The 27284-nt window shown below is 43.0% G+C and overlaps 1 protein-coding gene across 1 annotated transcript in view; it reads left to right on the top strand.

The window, feature by feature from the left end:
- Window positions 1-27284, top strand: part of FAT1 (FAT atypical cadherin 1) — a 114681-nt gene that overhangs the window by 33386 nt on the left and 54011 nt on the right. Inside the window, exon 3 of the mRNA XM_079779363.1 lies at window positions 21588-21902. Coding sequence (XP_079635489.1) covers window positions 21588-21902 — 315 coding nt within the window. The remainder of the gene's footprint in view (window positions 1-21587; window positions 21903-27284) is intronic.

Here is a 27284-nt window from a genome sequence, read left to right as displayed (position 1 = left end):
GGGTTGGGGGCGAGCAGACTGGCGGGGGGGGGGGGGCAGTTGGGGGCGATCAGGCCAGTAGGAGGGGGCTGTTGGGGGTGAGAAGGCCGGCGGGGAGGGGCAGTTGGGGGTAAGCAGGCCTGCAGGCAGAGTGGTTAGGGGTGATCAGGCAGGCAGGCAGGCAAGTGAGTGGTTAGGAGCCAGCTGTCCCAGATTGCAAGAGGGATGTCCGACTGCCAGTTTAGGGCCTAAACCAGCAGTCGGACATCCCTCAAGGGGTCCCAGATTGGAGAGGGTGCAGGCTGGGCTGAGGGACACCCCCCGCCCCCTATGCACGGATTTTGTGCACCAGGCCACTAGTTCTAATATAAAGATTAGAAATTTATTTCACCAGTAAGACAAATCTTTTTTATGTGAAAGTATGTGAGGTCATAAGACAGATATTTTCAACCCTTTTCATCTCATCTCATGGCACACATAAAATAATTACTAAAATTCTGCGGCACACCAAAAATATATTTATTGCCAGTATCTGACCAAAAAAAAAAAAAGGTATAATTTTGATTCATTCACACTTGCTGAACAGCTATTGTCATTTTTAAAAATTTGACAATCTAAGGGAGAAGAGGTCAGTGCCCCCGACTAAGTAGTCAGGTGCTGCGTGTTTTAAAAATTCTTGCAGCACACCGGGTTGAAAATTGCTGTCCTAAGACATTGTTTTACAGAGTAAATTCCCCAAAGAGTTGATTAGATCGGGTCCACCATATCCAAGGGAAACAAAGCCTGTGGTAATTAACAAACAAGTTCCTGCAGGCTTGCAAAATCGCTAACCTGTGTAATTCGTTCAAAGCTCATAATTTCCATACTTCTCTTTGGAATGAAGGGCCATAAAGTAGTCCTTCTGTAGACTTGCCCTTGGTGTTGATTCAGGGTCACACTTCAGGTATGGGAATTCTCTGTGTAAATTTTGGGACTTTTCAATGAACACAGACTGGTAAAGCCTACTGTGCCCTACTGCCACTCGTAGCCGCTCACAGACCTACCTGTTTCCATGTGGGCTTCAGCAGTTTCACATGCAAAGCTCAGAATGAGGCCTAAGTAAATATGTTTGTTCTGTGCCTGCTGCTGGCTGGGAATCTGCTGAAGCAGCTGGAGATTCTCTTTAACCACTGCGGCCGCCCTGCCGGGTGAATCATCACCGTGACAGGTAAATAGCATTCCTCCGGGCAGCCAGGTCCCTCCCCCTGTCGCTGGCCCCCTGCATTTCTTAGGACCATTGAATGGAGGGATTGTCTTGCCTGGAACCCTGTTGATTGGGTCACAGCCTGGTCCGCTGAGAACTGAGCTGCCCCGGGCCACTTCCCTTCAGGGGGCATTTGGTAAAGCCCCGGTGAAAGGGCCGCCTGGGGTCTCACTATTACCTTAGGAAGGGCAATCAGTTCAGGCCGTGGAGTGCGCATTCAGGACCCGTTAACTTCGGCAGGCTTCTGGGGGCACTGAAAAGCACTCGGGAGGGAAGGGATAATGAGAGGAAATTGTTGCCAAAGCCACCGAAGATGCATCTGCCACACTCTCTGTGGGAGCATCCGTTCAGTTGCAAATGTATTTTCTGCCGGGGCTTGTTGGCTTTAGAAATCCCCTTTAAGGTCTTGGAAGGAGAGTTGAAAATGCTTACTTAATGTTGATTCTTTGAAGAGTTGACTCTTCATTGCATTTGAGCAAAATTGGCAGAGAAGTATCCTCATTTTAAAACTGAGCTTTATTTTTCAATGAAAAAAAATTAATATATAACCATTGTAGAAGTCTGGGAAAATGCAGACTGTTGTAAAGAATAAAGAAACTGCTCTCTCTCTCACACACACACACCTACCTCTACAGCTCCTGGTGCTGGATTAAAAATAAAAGTAAACATATACTGCACGTTGTGTTTTGTTGACTGTCTTTGAATATGTCCAGACCCCTTAAGATTCTCGAGTTCACTTAGAGAACATGGTATGCCATCACAGAGATAAACTATAATATGTATAATACCCAATTTTTGAATATTTAAATTACTTCCTTGTTGGTGTGTTACTCTGTCACCCTAGCATAAATTCCACAAAGTGGAATTAGTAGATCAAAGGAAATAAAAGTTTAAGCTTTTTGAGGCCAAACAAATTGCCACATTTTTATCAAGGAAAAGACTCATCCACAGTTGAGAGCACGCATCTCTGCATTCTTGGCTGCAACTGAATATTTGGATTTAAAAACAAAACCCAAAATGGTCCCAATATTGTTGGTGAGAAAATTACCCCGTTCAGGGAACTATCATAATCAAAACAGTGGTGGTTAATTTTGTGCCTATAGTTCCGTGTTGAGAAAAATTCTTGTTTTTATAAACCACCCTTTTGAGACTGTACTCTCTGATTTAACTTAGCTTTTTCAGATCTTTGTCCCCATTGGCATCTTAAGACTTATTTATGTTAATTTATTATTATTTTTACATGAGATTTTCCTTATGTGGAATATAAGGAAATAATGGCCCTGTGAAAAAAGAACTCTAAAATGGCAGTTGACTTTATTTCACTTGGTTAGATACTGCTTACTCTACACTGAGTGGGCAGATTATTATGATATCTGAACACATAATAATCTGGCTACTCAGTGTGTGTGTGTGTGTGTGTGTATGTGTATATATATATATAATATATATATTAATATATATATATATACATATCCTACCTAATAAAATAGTAATATGCAAATTGACCGTATCTTTGCTACGCCCAAGCCACGCTCACCAGCCAAAGCCACACCCACCAGCCAATCAGGGAAAGTATGCAAATTACCCAACAAAGATGGCGGGTAGTTTGCATACACTGAGGGAGGGAGGAGTGAAGACTGAAGACAACTGAGAAGGAAGAGGGAGGAAAAGTGGAAAGCAAGGTGGCTGCCAGAGGGAAAGCCCAGGCGGGGCGGAGCGGGGCGGGCAGCAGCAGCCTGCGGGTGCAGGCATGGCGGCTGCAACGACGGCGGCAGTGGCAGCGCACACGGCCGCAGTGGCCGCTTGCAGGATTCTTCCTGCAAATGGGCTACTAGTATATAATATATATAGGTGCATGGTGCATGAATTCGTGCATGGGTGGGGTCCGGCCAGCCCGGCCAGGGGTAGGGGACATGGGCGGTTGGCCAGCCTGCCTGCTGGTCGAACTCCTGGTTGAGGGGACAATTTGCATATTAGCCTTTTATTATATAGGATATACACTGAGTGGCCAGATTATTATGCGTTCAGAGATCATAATAATCTGGCCACTCAGTGTATAAAAGCACATGTTTAGTATTGTGAACTGATGGCCATTGGCGTCAGTTCATCACCAACAGGAATCCCCAGTTTGGGGATGCAGTGAGGAAGGAAACTATTCAGTCTAAACAGCTCAGTTGTGATACAGCACTGCTGTGAACAGCTCCACAGTGTGTTACAGTTCAATTATGAAGCAGCATGTCTGGCTGTGAAGCTGCACAGCTGTGAGAGGGCCCTGGGGTCAGGCCCCTTGCCAGCTAGACAGCTCTAAGCTCTTTTCTAGTGAGACATCCTCAGGGTTTCAGCTCCAGCTGGGAAATGTAGCCTTCAGTCATGGGTGGAAAGGGAAAGTGTGCTCTCTGAGCCTGAGGCCACCTGACTTATATACACAGAAGTCTCCACGCCTGGGCCCTGATTGGTCCATCCTCATGCAAATGATGACTCCAAATCCTCACAGTTTGATTGGTCTAAAAGACACTGTCCTGATTGGCCAGGTGGGTGGATGAAGATGTTGATAGGAAGACAGCTTTGAAGCTCTGATTGGTCAGGGAGAGCCTCAGTCCTATTGGTTGAAATAGGATCCCAGGAACTTCGCTATAGAGGCTGGACTGGCTCTGGTGGCAGAAAGGCAATGCAGGCAGGCAGTTCAGTGCAGGAGTCAGGCAGCTTAGGACAGGCCTCTCCCTGAAGTGAGGTTGCATTAGAGGCCCCCATGTGGAAATTACTGCTAGGCTCTGTTTTTTAAGTTTGAGTCCAGTTAGCTGCCTAGAGTCCTTCTTAGTAGGTATCTTCTTTTCCAGGGTCCACTGTATGACTTTCTGGTTTTAGCTGCTGTGAGGCTTTTCAAATAAAAAATATGATTTTATTGTTAAAACCAAGAAAACAATTTTCTCTCTCTTTCCTAGGTGGTCAGTGTAAATTAATTCACCATGTTTATAGCTAATATATACTCAGCAGCACCATGTGAATGAATTAAAACAAATTATCTTACGGGGTGATTTGGTAAGGGATGATCAATGATCTGCTATTGGGCAGTAAGCAATTCCTTGGCAGCTGTGAACTCAATGTCTTGGGAAAGCCTGGAGTAAATAAAAGACAGATTTCTATTCAAAACAATTGGGCAAAGAACAGTGTTTTTAAAAAAAGAGCAAAGTGATAACGTTTTAAGTTAATTGCTCACGTAATAGATATAAGAATTAAATATGGAAATTAGATTTGGAGTGAGTCAGAGTGCTGCATTTACATGGATTAGGCCTAGATATTGGAGGCTCACAAATTGGTTTAGATATGCTGAGGTGACTTGATTGAACCCTTGGAAAAAAGAAGACTCATTCAGAAACTGATACTTTATTCTTTGTTAGGGTCGTGTTTCGTGCTTATAATTGCAGTAACTCAAGAAAACTGCATTTTAGTCTAACGTGCCAATAACATGAAAGAGGTGGGAGGAGGTACGCAGGGAAAAAAGCTCCTACAGGTTTCTAGAGTGCAGGTGAAAAAAAATTCACAAATAATTATGGTACACGAACTTTCTGCCTTACCACGCCCTGGGGGACTCCTGAAGGCACAGTGCTGACTGGATGCACCTTCAATCATGTGGAAGTGGGAATTCCATTCTTTTTCTAAACCAGACAGTGGTTGTCTGTTTCTCTGGAACAGTTGGTTGATTACATTTCTTCAGGGCTGCATTTCCCAGCGCGTACTTCCTGTATATATTTGAATTCCAGCTTTAGGGATTGTCTTAAGTGAGTGAGAGAGTCAGAGAATGTAGAGTAGGGATCTGAGGTGGATTAATCTGTTTTAGTGGTTTTTATGACATCGCAATCCGACCGTCTAAGGGAAGTAGATTTCCTGACCACACCTTGGGTGCTTAGAAATGGGCTCATCTACAAATACACAAGCAAAACTTTTCATATGTTATAGTGTGACCTACAGAGTAGAATAGAGAATTCAGTGTCTGCCAGTGTTTTCTTTACAGTAGAGAGAATAATGCTTCTTACTGTCCTTGAAGGAAATAAAATAGTCTGTTGTAGAAGTTAACAAAAAAAACCCTCCACTTTTTTTTACAGTAACCAAATATATGCTTTATGGAAAGCTCAGTTCTGTTTTAATTGCAGAATCCCATATATAGAAAGCATTTTACGGGTTGAAAATTACTGGCTAAATGCTTCAGAAGGTTAAAGAAAGGAGCCTCTGAGATGTATTAAAAGGAGAAGTTAGCTGGAGTAAATAATATGTTGAATGCATAATCCCTACCTACGGGATAACTAAAAGCACCAAAGCAGTCGCAGGCCACTGTTTGCTGGTGGTTAAGATCTGCTGCGATTTTAAGAAAACCTTAATGAAGGTTTTTCATTTCAAGGTGGAATTTTTAGGCCTTCGTATATTCTCTGTTCTTACTAAAAATGAAGGAAGTTGGCTTTCCTATTAACTGGCTCTCTCATTGTAGTCACTTGATGATGGTATATGGAGTTCTCTGATTGCACTCTCAGACGCCGTCAGCTCTTTGAAATTGTGTTTAGGACACAGAAATGCTTCATTACAGCTTATTCATTCATGAAATGGGGAGCTGGTTCTCTCTCTCCCTGGGAGGAGAGGTGCATGTGAGGCCTTCTTTGCCTTTTAGGAATGCTTTGTTTGATCTCAGGGGAATGCCCTTGGAGTCCCCTTCCTGCAATGAAAGAAAGGTGAGGAGGATCAGAGTCAGGCCAGATAAGACTGGAATGCGCTTCTCGCTTGCTTACTTCTCTATCATTTTGGCTTTGAGATGGCGGCTATATATATATCCTTTACCTTTTTTTTGCCGAAGCGGGTGGCCAAGTCAGATACAGTGTTCCACGCGCAGAGGCGACTGGCCTGCCGAGTTCCTGAAATTCATGACTTGATTTGGGACATAAAAGAAGCTGCCAAAAATAATAAAGAGATGATGGCATTTTTTAGTTGGTTGAAATGGAACTCAGAATAGCAAGGGAGAACTACCCCTCCTTTGTTTAATAGGTTGCCCTACCCAAAGGTTAGCCTTGCTGTTTAGATTTGTTTCATTTCTGTTTAGTTTTGTTACCCTCTTCAGATGATTTGTCTGAAAATGTTTGTCTGCCGTCATTAATACTGACTGGTGGGTTAAAGGGACCTGTGATTTTTTTTTTTTCTTTTCCTGTTATCCCACAAAGTTAATGATTAACATGTGGCCATTCAGTTGTGAAAGGAATGTTGATTGCTTTGGAAAAATACATGGTAATTATTTAAAGTTTCCTGAAGGAGTTTGCTAGTTATTTCATTCTGTTGAAAGCGGGCCCAGCGCCAGGTCCACTCGGTCTGGCCGGAATGTTCAGGTGTGGGAGGAAGCCCAGCCAACAGTAGCTGGTGAGTCTTGTACCCGAGCCAAAAGGAAATTTACAAAAGCACTTTCTTCCCCTCGCAGCCACAGGCCTGGCCTTGCTGAGCACTCATTTCAGTGTCCCGCACAGCAGCACCCATGAGCGTTGTGCCGTGGAACCTCAATCTGGGATGGGATGTGCTGGAGCTGGAGGAGAGCGCTAGTCTAGATCACAAGCTTAAATTAAAAAAATCGTGTAATTAAAAACATCTTGAAAACAATTTTTTAAAGATATATTTTTTATTGATTTCAGAGAGGAAGGGAGACGGAGAGAAAGATAGACACATCAATGATGAGAATCATGAATTGGCTGCCTCCTGCACGCCTGGGGATCAAGCCCGAAACCTGGGCACGTGTCCTTGACCAAAATCTAACCCGGGACCCTTCAGTGCACAGGCCAACACTCTACCCATTGAGCCAAACCATCTAGGGCAAAGAAAGATTTTTTTTTTAAAGAAGATAACAGTTTATTGTTATCAAATACACATTATTCATAATGACCTAATGGAGTGGGGTAGTTAAGAAAAATTTCTTATGTACTTAATCCATTCTTAAATACAAGAAACATGACAAGTTCCAGCTTACACCTGTAGTTCTATCTAAGCTATTCGTTTGCATATTCAATTCTTTGCATAAGTGAATTACATAACGCCTATAATGTGTTGGCCCAGTGGAATTAATGATATAGCAATCTCTCTAAGCCATAACTCTTGAAAACAACTGGAAAATTCAGTTTCATTACATTTTATGTGAAATATCTTGTCATTTTTGTTTTTAATTTTCTGTGAACATTTTGCGGGTCCCTGTGGGAATTTTATCTGTTTTCAAAGGGATCTCTTATTCCTAAAAGGACTTAATCACTCCAGAAGATGAGACGGGAGAGTGAAGAGCCAAACAGTGAGCCGTGATGACCCTGGGGTCTGTGTGTGACCTCATGGAGAAGAACCAGTTTAGTGGACTGTCCTGGGCTCTGGGCGGAAGTGATGGGAAAGGGAGATTGGCGGGGGGATGAGGGGGTGGAGTGTGTATGTGGTACCGAGTCTGTGCATCAGTGACTCAAATACTGCTTGGTTTCCCAAAGCACAGGAGGACTTTGAAAGGGAAGCTCTGGGAGAATTTCACAGCGGCAAGATTTGAGAGGATTAAAAAAAAAAAAAAAAAAAGGCCTCGGTGAAGAGTTCATTCATTCGCTTATGACTGTTTACTGCAGGCCTGCTACCTGCCAGAACCTGCTCTGGGTGCTGAGCGTCCCGCAGTGTCTGAGATCCACACACTGTGTGGTCCGCGTGGCGCTTGTCTCTGGGGAGAGGAGTCAGCTAATACACACGTACAGAAGCAGATAAACACATACTGCTCTTGGCTTGGACGTGCTGCAGAGAAAATACACGGGGCGAGGTGACGGTGGTGGTGTGCAGGGTGGGGGTGGCCTTCTCTGCATTGAGTGGTCAGAGGAGGGCTTTAAGGAGGACATGTGTGCTGGGACTTGAATGCCAGGAGGGGAGAGCCAGACATGTGAGGACAACCTTTGATCAGAGGGAGTAGTGGCCCCCAAATACAAACCAGCTCCTAATGGTGGGAGTCTGAGGCGAGGTAGGTGAGAAGGCAGGGCCAGGTCCCGTGGCGGCGTTGGGTCTATGACGAGGTGAGCGGTGGGGGTGCAGGACAATCCCAGGGGAGGGAGTAACCTGCCCTCTCGCTTTTAGGATAGATGCTCCTTTTTTTTCCCTACGACTGTCATGTCCCGGAAGCCCTGTTTTGAATTTTGTCCCAGTTCAGGCTTTCCGCCTGGCTCCTTGGGGACCTCAGTGCTAGCTGGTAATCATTGGTGACAAGGAGGGAGGCAGCAAAGTGTTCTAGTCATCTGACTGCTCTGTGCATTTTTGATGCTTTTCCCAAACCAGTTTTCTTCCCAGGTCATAGGCTTTCTTTTGGATGTAAACCCGTGACATCATATTGCTGTTTTAACTACTTTAAACAAAAATCAGTAAAAGCACGTTGCTTTTTCTCAGAAGTTATTTATTGTGTGTATTCAATTTTTCCCTAACTCAGTTCTTTAGTTTTTTAATGTGACAGTAATTTGAGACCCACCAATGTATTCTTTTTTAAGATTTTTATTTCAGAGAGAAAGGGAGAGGGAGAGAGAGATGGAAACACCAATAATGAGAGAGAATCATTGATCAGCTGCCTCTTGCATGCCCCCTACTGGGGATCGAGCCCACAACCCGGGCATAAGCTCTTGACCAGAATCGAACGTAGGGCCCTTCAGTCCGGAGGCGATGCTCTATCCACTGAGCCAAACCAGCCAGGGGACCGATGTATTCTTTATATATAGCCTTTTATTATCTCAAGTTAAGAATTATGTCTCCATAGTCTCTAAACTGATGAATTAGCAAGAATCCTTCTCCAGGAGCCTCAATTCAGTGTTTCAAAGTAGGTGCTCCCTGAAAAGTTTCCCGATTGCTTAAAATAGTGCAGATTATATAATTCCTATGTATGCATCACAGGTCCACTGGGGAATCTTGGCTGGGATTGTTCTGTTTGTGAGTGTATGCAGGATTTCATAGATTCGTTCAGTCTTGATTGTTCTCTCTAGTTTTAGAATCCACTGATAAATGATAAATGTAGGTGTGCACTGTCCTTTGTGATTTTTTAAATAAAATATTTATATTTATTTATTTATATTTATTTATTTATTTTTTAGGAAGGGAGAAAGAGAGAGGAATAGATAGAAACATCAATGAGAGAGACACATCAATATGCAGCTTCCTACACGCCCCCTACTGGGGATCATGCCTGGGTCGAAGCTCATCCACTGAGCCACACCAGCCAGGCTGCCTTTTGTGATTTTTAAAAATATATCAGATTAGTAATCTTCAGCTGCAGTTAAGTTCGTCACTCATACCTTTCTTTATTAAAAAACAAAAATCTGAATTTAGAAAGGTAAATTAAGAGATGATATGTATTTACAAATTGATGTTTTGCCTTAACAAAGAATCTTAGTAAGGTTTCAATAATCAGATCTTGCCATGCTTTTAGGTCCTTATTTATAGGTGTCGGATTTAATTTGGAGTGTTTGTTAATATGAAACATGGTATACCTGGAGTTTATCCTGAGTTATTAGAGTCAGTGAATCAACTCATAACTAGGTTAGCTTCACCTAACTTAAGTTTCTGAGTTCTTACGGTATCCGGTTTGGCAGCAAATTCAATATTGAAAGTACTTGAAAATTGTCTCTAAATTATACCTTTTCAATTTGTAAACTAATTTGGATTTTTAAAATTTAAAAACTGCTTTGTGGTTGAAATAGGATTTAATAGAAAAACCAATTTGTTTTTTTCACTTGATCAAAAGTTAAAGAAAAATGCCACCTGGGAGTGGATGGGAAAGGGATTTATACAGGTTCATTACCACTGGAACCAAGAAGTAAATGGGATTTTACTTCCTTTAACTGGTATTCAGTTCGTGTCCAACACACCTTCGTTTTCGCATAGCTGGGCTGCATGTGGGTCTTAGGCTTTATTTTAAGAAAAGTAAATACTCCTCGCAGCGTTCTGGATTTAGAATCTGTTTCACAGAAGCCTCAACAGCCTTAGAAAAAGGGCAACCTGCCCTTCCACTGGCCTCGTGCATTCTAGAACTCCCAGACGGCCGTCTCTCGGAAAAAGCCGTGTTTATACAATGGCCAGTGTAATGCTTGGCTGTAGCAGGAGGAATCTCATTCCATTCCTTCTTTAGCAAGGCAGCGCTTGAAGGAGTTTGGCATGAGGCTTAGTCATTTCAACTGACATTTTAATAATTGAATAGTGCCTTGTCTTCGTGCTAGGACATACTTTGCAATACTGATGTCTCGGGCAGTTGTTACCCAGCTTATGGAGACCTGGAGTCACTTCTTAACCTTTAAAGGTTGCTTTCACATTTCTGGAATTTCTCAAGTTCTGTTAATACAGTTTGGATTAATCCTTGATACAGGTGGGTTTTAAAAACATCTTTATGCAATGCGTATGTATTTCTTGTAGAAAAATTAGAAAATATTGACACAAAAGAAGAAAAAAAATTCATTCCTGTAATCCACCATTTTTAGTGTCTATACACACCTTCTCCCTGTCTTTTCTCACAAAATAGAATTATAATTTATTTTAAAAAATGATATAATTACATGTTACATCATAAAACCCAGGCCTGGACTTGACCACCTAAGAAGGGTTGGTTTGACCTTTGTGTAAGAGATAGAATACAGGGGGGTCATTATAAACGTGGCTGGTTGTTCAAGTATAAAGCTGCCCTTTGGAACCCGTATGGTTTCTCTTCCTTCTCCCCCTGCTGCTCCAGGGGATAAATTACCCTTCACTTCACTATCTTTTCCTGACCGACTCTTCCTGGATTCTTTACACCTTGTGCCATGTTGGCAGGAAGATAGTAGGAATCCTGTGACTGTTGAATGAGTGAAACAGGTTCCAGATGAATTTCTAGCAAGATCCAGGCCACGGCCACAGCCCTAGATCCTTTCTGATGAAGAGGACAGTAGAGGGTCCCGCTTTTTAAAAGTCTGTTACTTAGGTATTGGGGACTAGATTAAGAAGGCCCCAGATTTCTTTCTTAGGAGGGATATTTCCGAAGACGTTCGTTTTTACCTGGCACAGACCTCGGACGACTGGCTTGTGATTTAGGTCTCTGGCCCTACCACCCAGCCACCCTCCGTACTTTAAAGCTAATAACAGTAACGCAGTCACCGCTCAATTATGAGGGTCTCGCCATGATTCCGGTATTATGTCATGCTGTAGACGACCTGTGTTTCATTGAACATAAATTTAGTCTGCATTTTTACATTAACGAGATGGTGTGATAAATGCAGCAACCTCCTGAATATAAAACAGAGTTAGATTCTGTTTTTCTGTCTACCTTTTTTCCTTTTTTATTCTAAATGGACTTGGTCACCTGGATTCTTGAACTCTGTTCGGGGATCTGTTTGGCCCGCAGTCAGTTGGGTTTATACTTTGTTATGTCTTCCCTCCCGCCATGGGCCAGTGATGGTAAACCTTTGTTGAAGTGTTTTATTTTTCCCCCCATTAACAGTGATGGGTTTATTTATGGGCTTACAAGGAAAGAACCGTGTTTGAGAGTCAGACATGGCTGTTGTGTTACACTCTGCCACCCCAGCCCATGGGAATGGGAAAAGCAGAGCACCCTGGTGGTTATGAGAGTGACTGAGGAGCCAGTCAGCCAGGCTTTGCATCTTGCTTCTCTATAACTAGTTGGATAACAAGGCAACTTACTTAACTTTTGAGTCTTAAACGAGTTACTAAATATAAAGCATCGAGGTGGCTAATTGGTCAGGGAATGCAGTAATGGATTTGCTGATTAATTTATTACTGTTATAATGATGAGTAACTGACTTAAACCAGTGACTTTTCAGCTGTAGACCTCTCCATTCACATATGGAAAACAGGGAAAGACCACCGAGTTTACAGACTGATGGTGAGGATTAAATAGTATGGCAGATCTGCAACATGTGCTGAGTGTGTGTCCAGTAAGTCCAAGGCAGGAAGAGTAATGAACACTGGTTTCTAAAATATAAAACAAACTACTAGGAACATTGCCACTGGCATCTGAAATGTTTCCTTTGAATTTTAATGTCGCCAAAGGCCATCTTATGTATGTAGTTTTGTCCAATTAATACGTGTTCCAATGATACTTGTGATACCCAAGGATGATCCTCTTTAAGAGAACGTATCCACGAAAGCCCTCATTAACAATATTAATTATTCTAACATGGAAATCAGAACTTGGAATCACTTCTCGACCAAGCATGCACACGTGGTTTAGCAGAGCTGGCCGGGGGAATGACTTTTTGCAAAGCTAAAGAAATCCCTGTACTTGAAACCTGATGCTTAAAATCTGATTATGAACTTAATTAATGTTAAGTTCTAGTAAGTTGGTAAGTAAAAGAGCCTCCTCAGCTAATTTTAAAGTTATTGCAACAATTTTAATGGAAAGAGCCAACAGACCTACATTTTAATTAAAATGATTTAAACAGTCAATCTGAATAATGAATAAAAAGATTGACAGTTGCTATTACAAACAAACTTTCCTTTTAATGATTAACTTATGACCTAATTCTGGGCATTACAATGATAGAATTTCCTAGACCCAAAACTTTGTAAGTCTTTTCACATATAAATACTTTTGGAATAGTAAATTGTTGAAGCTGTCAGAATGTACATTTAAATGTTTACTCAGATTACACGAAATAAATACAAACTTGAAATGGAACTATGTCTGAGATACAAAGGGGAAATAAAACACAAAGGTTATACTAACAACACTTCTGAGGGACTTGATGGTACGTTTTACTCGGCTTTTTATTATATCCATTTTAAATATGGCTTAAAACTTATTGTTACAGAAATCCACAGCTTAAAAACATTAGTTTATTAGGTTGATTTTCTTTATTGTCCCTTCATCACCTTATTCGTTCTAGACTTTTTTTTTTACTCTGTGTGTGTTTGAGTAGCTTTTAAATTTTGAAATGGAACTAAACAGGACCATGGCCATACTTTACACACTTCCATAAAGATTTACATTTTTCACTCAATTTGTGTATCACTGACATTCTTCCATGTCATGAATGTACACATCTTACTTTGAAGCGGTGTCTGAGTTACCGCTATACATGAAGCCGGTCCTCCTTTTGTGTAGACACCGTGGAATGCTGAGTGTCCCAATGGCACAGAGCAACAGGGTCCTGCAGCCTCACTTTACCCAGATCCCCCAATGTCGGGGAAACAGCAAAACCAGTTTCTCCCATCTGGTGACTCCACTTTGCATTCCATGGAAGCCAGGACTTTTTCTCCCGAAACTGCAGCTTGTGTCCAGTTGCTGTCCTGTTTCTCACCAGTGAGAAGACGCAGCCAGAGACCCCAGGTGTCAGCAGGATGTCTGGATGGAGCCGGTCTCCGTGGGTTGAATCCCAGGCCCCCTACTAACAAACTGTGCGACTTTGGGCAAGTTGTCCAACTGCTCTCTTACTTGTAAACCAGGGTGATCGTAGCACTCCTTAGGGTTGCTGTAAAGACTCAGTGCGTTAACGTGTGAGAGGTGCTCAGAATAGTGGCTGGCACACCGGAGCTCCATGTGTGTATTTGCTGTTTGGTAGTGTCTCCTCGCCATCATTTCCCTGAGCTTGCTCTGTTCCCCATCTCAGATGTTTCCCAAGATGGACATCAGGGCAGGTCCTCGGTTTTGAAAGGTTGGCTCTTGGTAGTAATCAGTGCCGTGTCTTTGGTGACACTGGAGAGAGGATTTTACAACCCAGTTCACTGGGTTTTTAGCAGCGAGAGGGCAGAGAGGTGTCTGTTGAACTGGGCTCTACCTGCCGGGCTGTTGCTTGGCCTTTGAGGGTTGCTTCTTAGTTGGCTTTATTTTACGTATTTTGATCTATTTTAAAATTATTAAAAGCATAGGACATTCACCTTACATTTGTGGGCTCAAGCACTTAAAAAATTAATTATTTATACCTCAGGCATTAAAAAAAATAATTGTATCTTTCTATTTTTGGAAGTGCTAGGATTTTTTTTTTTTGCAGAGAATTTTTCTCTGCAACATAAACTGTTAAACATGACTGTATTTTCCATATGTTTTTATGATTACCAGCCAGTAAAGGAAATAAGAATGTCTTGTATAATTGAGGTGAAAGGAAGTATAAAGTTTTAATTTGAGTGCTGAAAGCATTTCTCTGTCATATTCTAAGTGGCCTGGATGGCCATTTTAGAATCTGAAAGGCCTTCGACTTAACACAGACTCTTGTCTCACTTGTTCTTCATTAGTCGGCAGTAGGAACACAATTTTGCCAACTAATGGCAGAAACAGGCAGGAGCATTGAATATACATGTTATACATTTATATTACGTTTTACTATACTTGTGTTTCCTAAGGAATTAAAGGGTGAGCCTGTCTCATACTTGTGTTTTGATGTACATCCTTTTCCCACACGTGCTTAATAAGCAACACTCTGGACCAGTCGCTGAGCTAGACAGACAGCAAGCCCATGCCCTCATAGGGCTTGCATTTCAGCAGGAAGCTTAGAGTCGACATTTTAAATTTAATTTCAAGGAAGAAAGAATGTCTTATAGTAGATTAATATGGAATATAACAATATTAATGATTTTTTTTCTGTAATTATCAGGAAAAAATTGAGTATCTATTTATGGATTAATTGCAAAAACCTTGGTATTCCATCTCTAGTATGTAGAAGATACCTTTGTTCTTTTTCTTCTTTTTGTTTTTGTTTTTTTGTTAATCCTCACCAGAGGACAATTTTCCCATTGATTTTCAGACAGAGTGGAAGAGAGGGGTCTGGTGGGGAGAGATAAGGGGTGGGGAATGAGAATGAGAGAGAGAAACATTGACGTGAGAGAGACACATCGATTGATTGCCTCCTGCATGTACCCTGACCAGGGCTGGGGATTAAACCTGGACCCCAGGTACTGCAACTCAGGTACATATATCCTTGACTGAGAATCCAACTTGAGACCCTTCGGTGCTTGGGCCGACGCTCTAATCATCGAGCCACACCTGCCAGGGCTGTGCTTTTGTACTTGGGAAGCACTTATTTCCAAGAGTTATTCTGTTTATGGTGAGACTGTAGAATTGGAGAGCAGAGTAGTCAGTTCCTTGTTGCCTACAGAGAAATACCATTAAAAAATTATATTTTATTTGTAAGTTTATCTTGTGATTGGCCAACGATCGTTGCCTTAAGCTTGGTTCCAGAAAAGTGTGTGTGTGGGGTGGGGGAGGCGGAGGGAAAACACACACACACACACACACACACACACACACACACACACACACCCCAAACAAACCATATGTAGCATGGACTATCAGAAAGGTGGTAGGGTTTATAGCAAATTTAAGTTGCCAGGCAGTTGGTGATTATAAGTATTTTGGAGTTGGAGTCGCTGAAGAAATAGTAACATTTTGTTGAAAGCTTTGGCACTAGGACTTGATAGGGGGCCAAAGCCTGTTAAACAAAGAAAATAGGAAAATTCCAGGAAGAAAGGTGTTCTGTGGCCATGGAAATTTGAGTCAGTTAAGTTGTTTTTGGCAGAGAAGTGGCTACATATAACTTTATTTTTGTCTTAGAAATGACTACGTTGAAAGGATCTTGCTCCACCCGTGTCAGGCGGAGGGATGCTGGCTTTTCCTGTTGAAGGACAAATTTGAGTTAACGGCAGCCTTAGCCATCAGTGCTGGGTGGTAGAAATCAGTTATTTGTTGAAACCTTTATTTACTTTTGGACCCCTTACTGGAGCACCTGGTGTTGTCCCCTGTGACCTTTGAATAATCAGGCTGTCGGAAGACAACATCAACCCCTGTTTAATTAGATATAGGAACATGAATGAATCCTTTTAGAAAGAAATTTTGTCCTGATCTGGATTTTCAGCTCCATTGGCCAAGCTCTTTGAACAATTACATTGTGTGTGTTTTTTTCTTCCTTCTGTCTGTTTTTTCCACTGTATTCACATTTAAAATCAGTTTCCATAGTGACATCTGGTGGTGGCTTTGGAACCCCAGAGGGTATGTTTGGAATGATAAACATTTTTACTTAATAGCTCCAAATTTGAGCTTCTTTCCATTGTTTCGTCTTATTAACAACTTTTCCTGAGAATGTCTTCATTGTGTTCTTGAGTTTGGAAAGCTAGGTATTTACCTCTGTAATGTTTCCTTAAAGTAAATACAAGATTCTTTATACCATGGCTGGGGGAGTGCGTCTAGCAAGCTTGTGTGGACTTGTCTTCTGTGCTCAGAATATACAATATAACACTACAAAGAGACTGCAGAGTTTGTATATGGTGCATATATATGACGAATAAGATGCAGTATTATTCTGAGTATGTGTTGAAGAGAAGTATGTTTAAAACTAGAGCTTAAATATGTAAAGTTTTTGTTGGTTCCTTAGAGGATTATTTCAGGAAAAGTGAATTTATAACCCAGGGTGCAAGAAAGTAGTTACTGCAAGTTGGATGCCAGGTGATCCTGGATTGAGTGAAGTCGGAGTGAGGTGGAGTTTTGAGAATGAACCCAGTGGGTTGATGGGTTCACTTTTAGTGGTGGCCCGGAGTGCAGCTGTTGTTGTTTTCCTGTATTCCTAGGAAAGGTACTGATTAGAAGCCTTCACAATACAATTTTTGGAAAGTTGTTTCCCTTTTAGGAATTAAGGTGACTGCTGAAGTTACAGGAGAAACCCACCCATAGATGCTAGTTGTGGTTTAGGAAGGGCCGGGGACAGAAGTGTAGGAATAAGGACTGGGAGTGACCGAAAGAATGAACACGGCCTCTGGTGAGTCATCCAGACAGTTGGTTTACTGGTTGTCTCAGCACCCGGGGCCCTGTGCAGGATGATTGGGATTCTGATAAGCCCCTGATTAAGGAGGTGCCTGGCTCTGGGATCTGCAGTCTCGGTGTTTCGCTTCCTGAAGTTGGGCGAATCGTTTCAACTTTCTTCCAAAACGAGAGCGTGGCCCGGAGGATTTCCAAGGGGTTGCCAGTCTACAAGTGTTGCCTTTGAGATACTCAGGCGAGGGCTCCAGTCTTCCTTCGCAGGCTATCCGGCCTGTCTCCTGCCTTGCCCGCACTCGCCTGCTGCTGGATTCCAGAGGGGAGCTCTGTGCCTGGGGTCCTGGGGGGTGTACCTTGTGACTGAACAAAGGGATTGAAAAGCAGAACACCAAGTCACCTTGCATATGCATGTCCTCCCCCCACCACCCCCCCACTTTATGCCGTTATCATCGTGCCTAGAATTAGAATCTACAGTTAGAGTCATGGTTAGGCGCCAGACCCTGAACCTCCGGGGCCACACAGAGTCCTTGGCTCTCCTCTCCTTTGAGTGTGGGAAGGACCCTTATTTCAGCAGTGGAAACCTCCTTGTCGCCTCTCATCATGGCAGTAGCCCCCCTGCCCCCGTGGTCCCCGCATCCTTGGTGCTGTGGGTGTGTGACAGTGATGCTGTGGCTAATGATGACAGTCCAGCCAAGCCCAGCCATTTTCAACGGGCGTGCCACAAGAATTTTGAAACCATGCAGTACCTGACTGTTTAGTCAGGGGTACTGACCTCTCTTCCCTTATTTATCAAATAAAAACATGGCAACAGCCAACACAACAGTAGCCCTTCAGTGTGAAGGGATCAAAATTATACCTATTTTTTTTGTCAGATCAGAAAATAATATAATACATTTTTTTTTGTGGGCAGCAGAATTTTAGTAGTTTATATGTGCTGTGAGATAAAAAATAAAAATAAAAGTTGGAAATCGCTGCCTAGCATCCTGGGGAAGAGCCTGAGTTCTGGAATCGAACTGGCTCAGATCCTAGTGCTACCAAGTCGCTGTTGATCTTGACTTTGCATCTTCAGCTCCAACGCTTGGGCAAGTTGATTACATTATGTGAACTTCTGCCTCCTTATTTGTAAGACTGGGATGAAAATCACACAGTTTTTATGTCTGTTAAATGACTTAGTGCATGTAAAGCACGTAGTGAGGTCCTTGGCATACAATAAACATTTCTATTATTAAATGACTATAAATACAGTGAATACACTTGTATTAACATGAATTTGAGCATTTTGTTTAGAAGAGACTATTCAATATGCCCACATTCCCCTTTGATGGTCAAAATTCACTGTATTGTTACCTAGAAGCTGTATTAAATAATTTTGTTCTTTTACAAGGATGCAGTAATTAAAATACATCACAACATAACTATCTTAAAATCACCACATGCTATGATGAAACATATAGTCTATGAATTAATGAAACGTGAACCTCTGAGCATCTCACTGTGCATATTTAATATTTAAATGGCTAATTAATGCAATTTTAGTTTTCGTCCTTACTTGTGTAGAGCCACTGTGCTGTCTCACATTTAACCTTCATTAATATCCAGGGATTACCCGGAATTTGGAGACGTCCCCCTAACGTGTCTGGGAGGTCATGCAGAGGCCGCAGAAGGCATCCCGTAATTGCACAGGGCAGTCTGGACACTCGCACACCAGGCACAGAGTGGAATTTGATGGAAAATAAATAGCTGACTTGCCTGTGATTTAAGCCTCATACTATCCTTTTCTATTTTTTCTTTCCTACCCCGACACTAGGAAAAGCTATTACTATATATATGAACGAACACTGAGTACACTACTTCTGAATACTGACATGTTAAAAAATGAATGAAATATGAGGTTCAACTTGGCTTTTCACATAAATCTTGCATACTGCACTTGGGTCATAGGAACAGCAGGACTGACGTGGAATTTGCTGGCACTGCAGTCAGGGATCCGTGGTGTCTGAACGCCAGTCTGCATTTACTGTGACCCTGGGAAAGTTCCTCCTCTCTCTCTCTTTTTAAAAAAATATATTTTTATTGACCAGACAGGAAGGGAGAGGGAGAAGCAGATAGAAACATCAGTGATGAGAGAGACTTATTGATTGGCTGCCTCCTGCATGCACACTACTGGGGATCGAGCCCGCAACCTGGGCATGTGCCCTGACAGGGCATCAAACTGACCTCCTGGTTCATAGGTCGACGCTCAACCACTGAGCCACGCCGGCTGGGCCCTCCTCTCTTAATCCAAGTTTTGCATCCATGATTTAGGGATAATAATATGTAGGCAGGTTGGGTGTAAGGATTAAATGAGATAATGCCTGGCAGACAGTTCTCGTAGTGCTTGGCATATAGTAAACTGAATGAATGTGCTCCCATAATTATTGTTGTCATTAAATGCCTACAAATCGCAGTTGGAGGGACACGATTTACAGAAGTGGATGATAGCAGCATGAACTGCTTGAGGATTAGAACCGGAGAGGGGCGAAGGCAAGCACCGTGTACCTGTCCTCTTCAGATTTTCTAGTAATCCTTCACCTGGCCAGTGAATTAGGTTACATTGTAATGAAAGGCAGGACACTAGAGAAGCATATGTGCGTCTGTGTGTTAATACGTAATCCCAGCAGAAAGAACGTTCTGGGATTCCCTGGCTGCCTTGTATCAGCTGATGGGAGTGATGAAAAACCGAAACTGGAGAAGAGTATTTTCTCTTGTTTACTAAGGGCACTCTGTTTCAAGCGAAAGCATACTATTTTAGCCTGGCCGCAGTGACTCAATCCCTAGTGGGGGGCGTGCAAGAAGCAGCCTATCAATGGTTCTCTCTCATCATTGATGTTTCTCTCCCTCTCCCTCTCCCTTCCTCTCTGAAATCAATAAAAATATTTAAAAACAAAACACACATACTATTTTACTAGTTTAGGGAGTAGAGTGCATAGACTATGTTGGGACCAGAGGAAAAGGAAAGCGAGCTTGAGTTTATCTGACAGTTGTCTCTGCTGCATGGAGAGACCAGGCAGCTGGATTTGATTGAAGAGTTCTGAGGCTCTGTCCCATATTTCTATGAGTGTCATTCTCGATCCATTGATAAATTTAAGTACATGCACATTTGAAGTAGTCAGTAGGGGGGAAAATCTCACTTATTTTGCATGTGAGATAATATCTAACACTACCAAAAAGGTTTACAACTTACAAATAGCAAAGTTACCAAATGTGAAATAGATGATCAAAAAAATGAATGTTTATTGCTATTCAGAAGCATTATAATTATTATCGCTTCCTTAATTCTTAGCAAACCTTCAAAACAGAATTGCGTTAAAATGGGAAATTTCATGACTCAAGAGTTGTAGAGTTTTCAAAATCCAACCTGGACCATGGTGTTGAACCCTAAAAGCAGAACTCGTTTGGAATGGTTAATGCACATGAAAAAAATTCAGTGATGTATTTTTGGCAAGCCCGAGGACATGATTACACCACGCACGGGGTTAGCCTAAGAGAAATGGATGTTTTCACTGTTCATCACCCTGAGAAGAGGTTAATCCTGGGATCAAGTGAGATTTTGACTAATTTCAGTGGTGGGGCTGAAATGATACACTAACCCTCTTCTTTGTAATTATATAACTCCATCTCTTACCAGTTGACTTAAATGAGATATGTGTCCTCGTTTGGGTCTTAAGTGAGGACTTTTCTGTACCAGTTCCAGATATCTATTCATTTTTGTTCACCCATTTAAGGAGTAATTATTGGGCTTTGGGCACGGTGCTGGGTACACAGATATTTGAGAACCATGTGGCCTCTGCCCTTTTGGAACTTAGGGTGTACGTGGGAGAAAGCATATTTCTGGCACACTGGTTGTCTCGCCACGTGCTTAAGGTGGTGAAAAGAAGGTTTCAGCACATAAGAGACCTGAGCAGTTCCTTGTTCTGGACTTTGAAAGGCTATCTATCCCCTGGTTCTTAGCCACTAAGCAGGGCGTGCCGATCAGACTAAGACGTGCGGAGGAGTGTTGCTCCAGCCTCTTCCCCTTCACTGCAGCGGGGGTCACACGAGTGCAGCGTGGGGAGCAGGGGCGCTAGACTGTGGCGCTCAGATCTGGGCCATGTCTCTGGTCTTGTCTCTGGTTCCCGGATTAAGTCTAGAAAAGTCCACTCATCTTAACCAACCATAAATGCCATCCTTGGGAAAGCAGATTATGGGGCCATTAGATAATCTTGTCGTACCCAACCATCTCATTGGGTTGTTTTGAAATGTAAATGAGATAATATTTGCAAAGTGCTTCTCATAGTACCTGCCACCTAATACCAATGATGACAAATACTTTAACAGCCGGTGTTATGTACCAAGTCCCATTCTAATCATTACATGTGTAGGAGTTCATTTAATCAACTTGGGAAGAACGTACTGTCATTATCTCCACTTTTTAGAAAAGGAAACTCAGGCATAGAACTGAGCTAACTTGCTCCAGATCTCACAGCGGTGACCCATAAGCCCTCCACCAATCAGAGTTGTCATTTAGGTTGGCACTTTCTCAAAGGGGCAGTTTTTGTGATTGTTGACACGCCTCCTCATGGTCTCCTTCTTTCTCCCCAGGTGTCATAGAGACGTCAGATCGCCTGGACCGCGAGTCGACCTCCCATTACTGGCTGACGGTCTACGCCACCGATCAGGGTGTGGTGCCCCTTTCCTCATTCATAGAGGTCTACATCGAGGTGGAGGATGTCAATGACAACGCACCCCAGACTTCAGAGCCAGTTTATTATCCAGAAATCATGGAAAATTCTCCCAAGGATGTATCCGTGGTCCACATTGAGGCATCCGATCCAGATTCTAGCTCTAATGACAAGCTGACGTACAGGATCACAAGTGGAAATCCACAAGGGTTCTTCTCCATACATCCTAAGACAGGTATGCCTTAAAACTATCGTATGATATGTTCTTGTTTATACTCTCCCAATAGGGGAGCATTTAAGAACGAATGCTCCAATTTTCTTTAGTTTTTAATAAGTTGTTTTCCTTTTGAATTGTTCACAAGTCTACTGCCAGATGAAAATTTAATCCAAATATGTTTTTCCTTTGAATTTGCTTTTGTAAAGCTATTTTATGATTTTGCACATTAGTAGTATTTCATTTGCAGGTTAAAAGCAAATATTGTTTCAGTAATAGCTCCTAAATTAGTGATATCTCTTAAACTTACTGCAAACTCTGTGGCTGTTAAGTATTCCAGTTTTCTTGACTACTTTTTTTTTTTTAATAAAATATATTTTTACTAGAGGCCTGGTGCATGAATTTGTGCACAGGTGGGGTCCCTCTGGGTGGCCTGCAGGGATCGGCCGAAACCGCAGTCCAGTGCTACCTGCAGCTCCTATCTGCCGCTCCCGCTCATCTCGGCCTCACTGTGCCTGCTGCGGGCTCGTGCCCAATCAGTCCCGATCGGGAGAGGCTCACGCTGCCGCAGCAGTGCTCACCAGCCATGAGCCCTGCATCTGGCGCCCTCCCCAGGGAAGTGGCCTGCGGGATCGGGCTGAAACCGGCTCGCTAAGATCCCTCGAGGGTTCCCGGATTGCGAGAGTATGCAGGCCAGGCTGAGGGACCCCACCAGTGCACTATCGGGCCAGGATGGGACTGTGGGAGAGCTCCAGGGCGTGTCTGGCCCATCTTGCTCAGTCCCGATTGGCCGGACCCCAGCAGCAAGCTAACCTACTGGTCAGAGCATCTGCCCCTGGTGGTCAGTGCACATCATAGTGACTGGTCGACCAGCTGACTATCTGCCCCCTGGTGGTCAGTGCACGTCATAGTGAGTGGTTGAGCAGCCTTAGCATATCATTAGTATATTCTGCTTTGATTGGTTGTTCAGTTGTTCTGCCATTTGGTCTATTTGCATATTACCCTTTTATTATATAGGATTGATTTCAGAGAGGAAGGGAGAAGAAGAGAGAGAGAGAGAAACATTAATGATGAGAGAATCATTGATTGGCTGCCTCCTGCACGCTCCCTACCCGGGCATGTGCCCTTGATCGGAATTGAACCCAAAACCCTTCAGTCCGCAGGCTGACGCTCTATCCACTGAGCCAAACCAGCTGGAGTCTTAACTACTTTTTATGAAGAATATCTAGAGTTTATTTCACAATTCACAGTCGTTTTCTTTTGTTGTTGTTGTTATGTTGTTTGGAGTTTTCCCATAGAGCAGTAGGGATCAGGACTCAATGTTTTCAAATTGGGAGCAGTTACTTTCTTGAACGGAAACCTCAGGTTTTCTGTTTCTCCTCTCAATGTCTGAGCCCTTGCTTCTAAGCAGAAGGCATCTTGACTCCGAAATCCTCTTCCAAAATTCTTACAAACTTCTAACCTTTATTTCTTTACATTGGACAATACATCTATTTTTTTCTTAGTCCTTGCTTTCTTTTTTTCATTATTTTGCAAAAAAAAAAGAGAGAGCGGTTCACCCTAGCTTCATTTGTGCAGTGGAAAGTTGGCTATTGTTTATGCACTGAAAATTTCACATGTGGAAATCTTCGGTTTCTTAATTAGAATTGAAACAAAAACCGCCATATGGCATTGAGAAGACAATTTATTTGTAGGAAAATAAAGCTTCTTATCAAATAGATCACCTGGCCTTTGAGCCAAGATGTTTTGGTGATTCAGTACCTTTCTGTGGAATCTAATTATGAATTCTGAAGAAGGAGATTTGCTGTAATCTGCATTCCTCTATCACGTTTTTGCTTATTAGGTCTTTTCTATTCAAGGGGAGCTGGCCTATTCAGTTACTGGGTGTCTGGTTGATATACGTCAAGGAAATAATATACGATAATCAAAATTAAAGAGGCATTCCCAGCTTCCTTAGCGATCTTTTGTATCCCATATTTGCACCATTTTTATTTCATAATTTTCTTTGTTGAATTTAAAAGGAAGCAATTCTTTTTAACTCCATTGTAATTTTATTTAATTTTTATTTTTTTCCGTCACCATTTATCCCCTCTATGCTGTCTTCCACCTCCAGCCCCCCCACCACCACCATCACCACACTGTTGTCCCTGTCCATGAGTTCTCTCCCCACTTTTTTTCTTTTTTGCTCAATCCCTCCACCTCCTGCCCCCAACACCACCCCCTCCCACCGCCCTCAGAGCTGTCTGCCTGCTCTCTCTGAGTCTGTCTCTATTGCTTGTTAGTTCAGTTTGTTCATTAAATTCCACACATGAGTGAAACCTTATGGTTCTTGTCTTTCTCTGATGGGCTTATTTCACTTAGGTCCTTCCATGCTGTCACACAGGGTAAAATGTTCTTCCTTTTTACAGCAGAGTAGTATTCCGTGGTGTAAATGTCCCACAGCTTTTCACCCACTCATCTACTGATGGGCACTTGGGTTGAGGAAACAGTTCTTAAGGTGGAAAAAAACCTGAATTCAATATTTGTGTACTCAAATGTCTGTAGAAAGATACACACACACACGATCTGTGTGTGTGTATGTAATATTTTGTCTTTTAAAAGGCATGTTAAAATGTTAGTTTTAAACCTCTTGTTAGCATATTCCAATCGGACATTCATAGAAACCGCTTTCTTGATAGGTAAAGGTAAACACAGGTTCAGGATGGGTTTGGCGCATACAGGGTTTGCTTTTGCTGTGAGATCCTTGGTAATGAATGCTCCACGTGTTTGGCCAGATCCTGCTGTGCTCCTCTGCTGGAGCCTTGGAGGGGGGTTTGGAGTCACAGGAAACCAGCGATGGGTTGATGGTTGAGCCATGTAAGAACTTAATTATACGGGGCAGACACGGGATCTGAGTTTTTTCTCTGGGAAGCATTAGGGGCAGGGGCAGGACCCCCAGCCTATGAAAAAGGGCTGGAATTGAGAGGTCATACAGGAACAGGAAGACCTGACACAGCGTCTCTAAACGGTTAATAAAAGGCTCGTGTAAGCAGTGCAGTTGCACACTCTTTACTGCACAAGTAGTAACCACCCATCCAGCCTTCTTTCTGTGAAATCAACTGAAAGAAAACTAAGCTAAAAAATTAGGGTACTGCCAAATGTAAAAGAAGCCAGATTAGAAATGTATACAGATTTTGAAGGAGGATTTCAGAGTCAAGAAACTATTTGCCTGAAAGCAAGCAGGGCGGGGGGCCAGGGGGGACAGGCCTTGAGAAACAGAGAAATTTACAAGTCAAAGCCGCCAGGTGGTAATTCAAAAACTAACAAACATAAGCACTCCTTTTAAAAAATTGTTTGATGATTTAGACTTTAAGATGATTTCGTTTTTCTTTATGTTGTCTTTAAGATTAGGTTAACTTCTCTGTTGAAGAGACAGGCAAGAAAGCCAACAATGGCCTTCTGAATGTCTGAGCAAATATAGGTGTGGACATAATGTATATTTGAGGAGAAAGAAACGTAAGGAAATTCTCTGTCAGAGCCATGGTGGGGAGGGGAGCTTGAAACCGTGGTTATCCCTGGGGCCTCTGAAGCAATGATAGCGCTGCGATACTGTTATGTCTTGTGCAGATGGGATCAGTGTGGCATTGCCCTCCCTGTTACATCCCTCTGTCCTGACACCACTTGGGAAGAGATGTTTGCAGAGACCTCTTCCTTCGCATCAGGGAGAACACCGCGCCCCCCTCCCCCCGACGGCCAGCTCCCAACCCTGGGCAGGAAGCACGTGCGTCCTGCTGCCGGGACAGCAGAAGAAAATTCATAAGGATTACAGAGAGGGTTTATTTTCCTGTGGGTTGGGGCAGGTAACAATGGGGAATAACTACAGTTAGCACATAGGCATGTTTGTCGTGAAGTATATCATAGACTGTATAGTTAGTGAAGAAGTCTGATAGTTCTGCCAATCACCTGATGATTTTTAAGATCCAGAAATAATCGTATTTTGCCTGGCCGGTGTGGCTCAGTGGTTGAGCGTCGACCTATGAGCCAGGAGGTCACAGTTCGATTCCCGGTCAGGGCACATGCCCAAGGTTATGGGCTCGATCACCAGTGTGGGGCATGCAGGAGGCAACCGATCAATGATTCTCTCTCATCATTGATGTTTCTCTCTGTCCCACTTCCTTTCTCTCTGAAATCTATAAAAATATATATATATTTAAAAAGAAATAACCACATTTTAACACGGGCATTGTTACGGAGTATAGTAAATGTAGCTTCCCAAGGCCTGTGTCTAGATGGCTCTCTTCCCTCAACCCAGCAGAAAATTGGCACATGATCATCGGGGTCCAAAAGTGCAATGCTTCAAAGAATCCTTCTTCCTCCAGTCTTTCCAGGCAGACGTCTTTTTAACAGGGAGGCCAGATTGGGAGAGCTGATGAAAGACAGTCTGGCCGAGAAGGTTCCCATGATTTACTGACCCAGAACACCACCTGGAGAACCTGAATCATGTTGTTTAATAATTACTGGCTGAGTGAGAAAATTACTGGGCTGGAAATCAAGAGGTCTGGGCGACAGCGAGGCTTTCTCTCTGGGACCCTGGGGAAACGGGCTCCCCGGCCCTGGCGTTGCGTGACTCGCGATGGTTTTTGCACGCCCGGCCCATAAGGCCCCTGGGTGCAGAGGGCGGCGCACTCGGACCCGGGTATGGGGAAGATGCCACTGCCTCTCTCAACTTGCATATGTGACTTTATTACTAAACAGAAGAGAACATATGTGTGCATCGCCTTTGGATAAACAACGCTGACGAAGTACGATGCGTGTAACTTGCTCCTTAGGGCGGAAGGCGAATTTAGGACCCTGGGGAGTGTCCGGCGGGCGAGAGGGAAGCCTAGATTCATGGCCATTGAGATCATGTGTTGATGCGGCAAGTGTATGTGAGCTTCATCCCTGTATGCAGCGCATTGAGAGATGCTTTGAAAGGTGGTCGTCGATGAGAGTGAAAGAGCAGAGAAAAACGGGGGGATGGGGAGGACCGATAATGTGTGACAGTTCTGATACACACCTGCGGAGGAAGTGGGGCTGTGCGTTGCACGGGGGGCGGGAGGAGTTGGAAGGAGAGGTGAGTTAGTGGCCAAGAGATAACGTTAAGCGAGTTACACTTGATGGAAAACCTTAGCTACCAGAGTAAGGGTAGAAGGGCACTGTTTATGTGGTGTTTATAAACAGTGACCTATTTTTGAGTGTCTCCGAGCGATCCCTTGGAACATGTTGTGTAAACATAAATGCAGTGGCTCGCTCAGTCGTTTTGGAGAGGAGAAGACCTCCACGGCACCCTTCCTCCCTGTGTCATGCGATGGCAAAATATTTAAAAACGAAACCAGAAAACCGTCCCAGGGCTGGATTTGATCATCGGAGTCTTGGGTTCCAAAC

Source organism: Cnephaeus nilssonii (assembly GCF_951640355.1).
Source record: "Cnephaeus nilssonii genome assembly, chromosome: 8".
Classification (NCBI taxonomy): domain Eukaryota; kingdom Metazoa; phylum Chordata; class Mammalia; order Chiroptera; family Vespertilionidae; genus Cnephaeus; species Cnephaeus nilssonii.
Note: the sequence above shows the minus strand (reverse complement) of the source record. Positions and strands in the feature narration are given on the sequence as shown.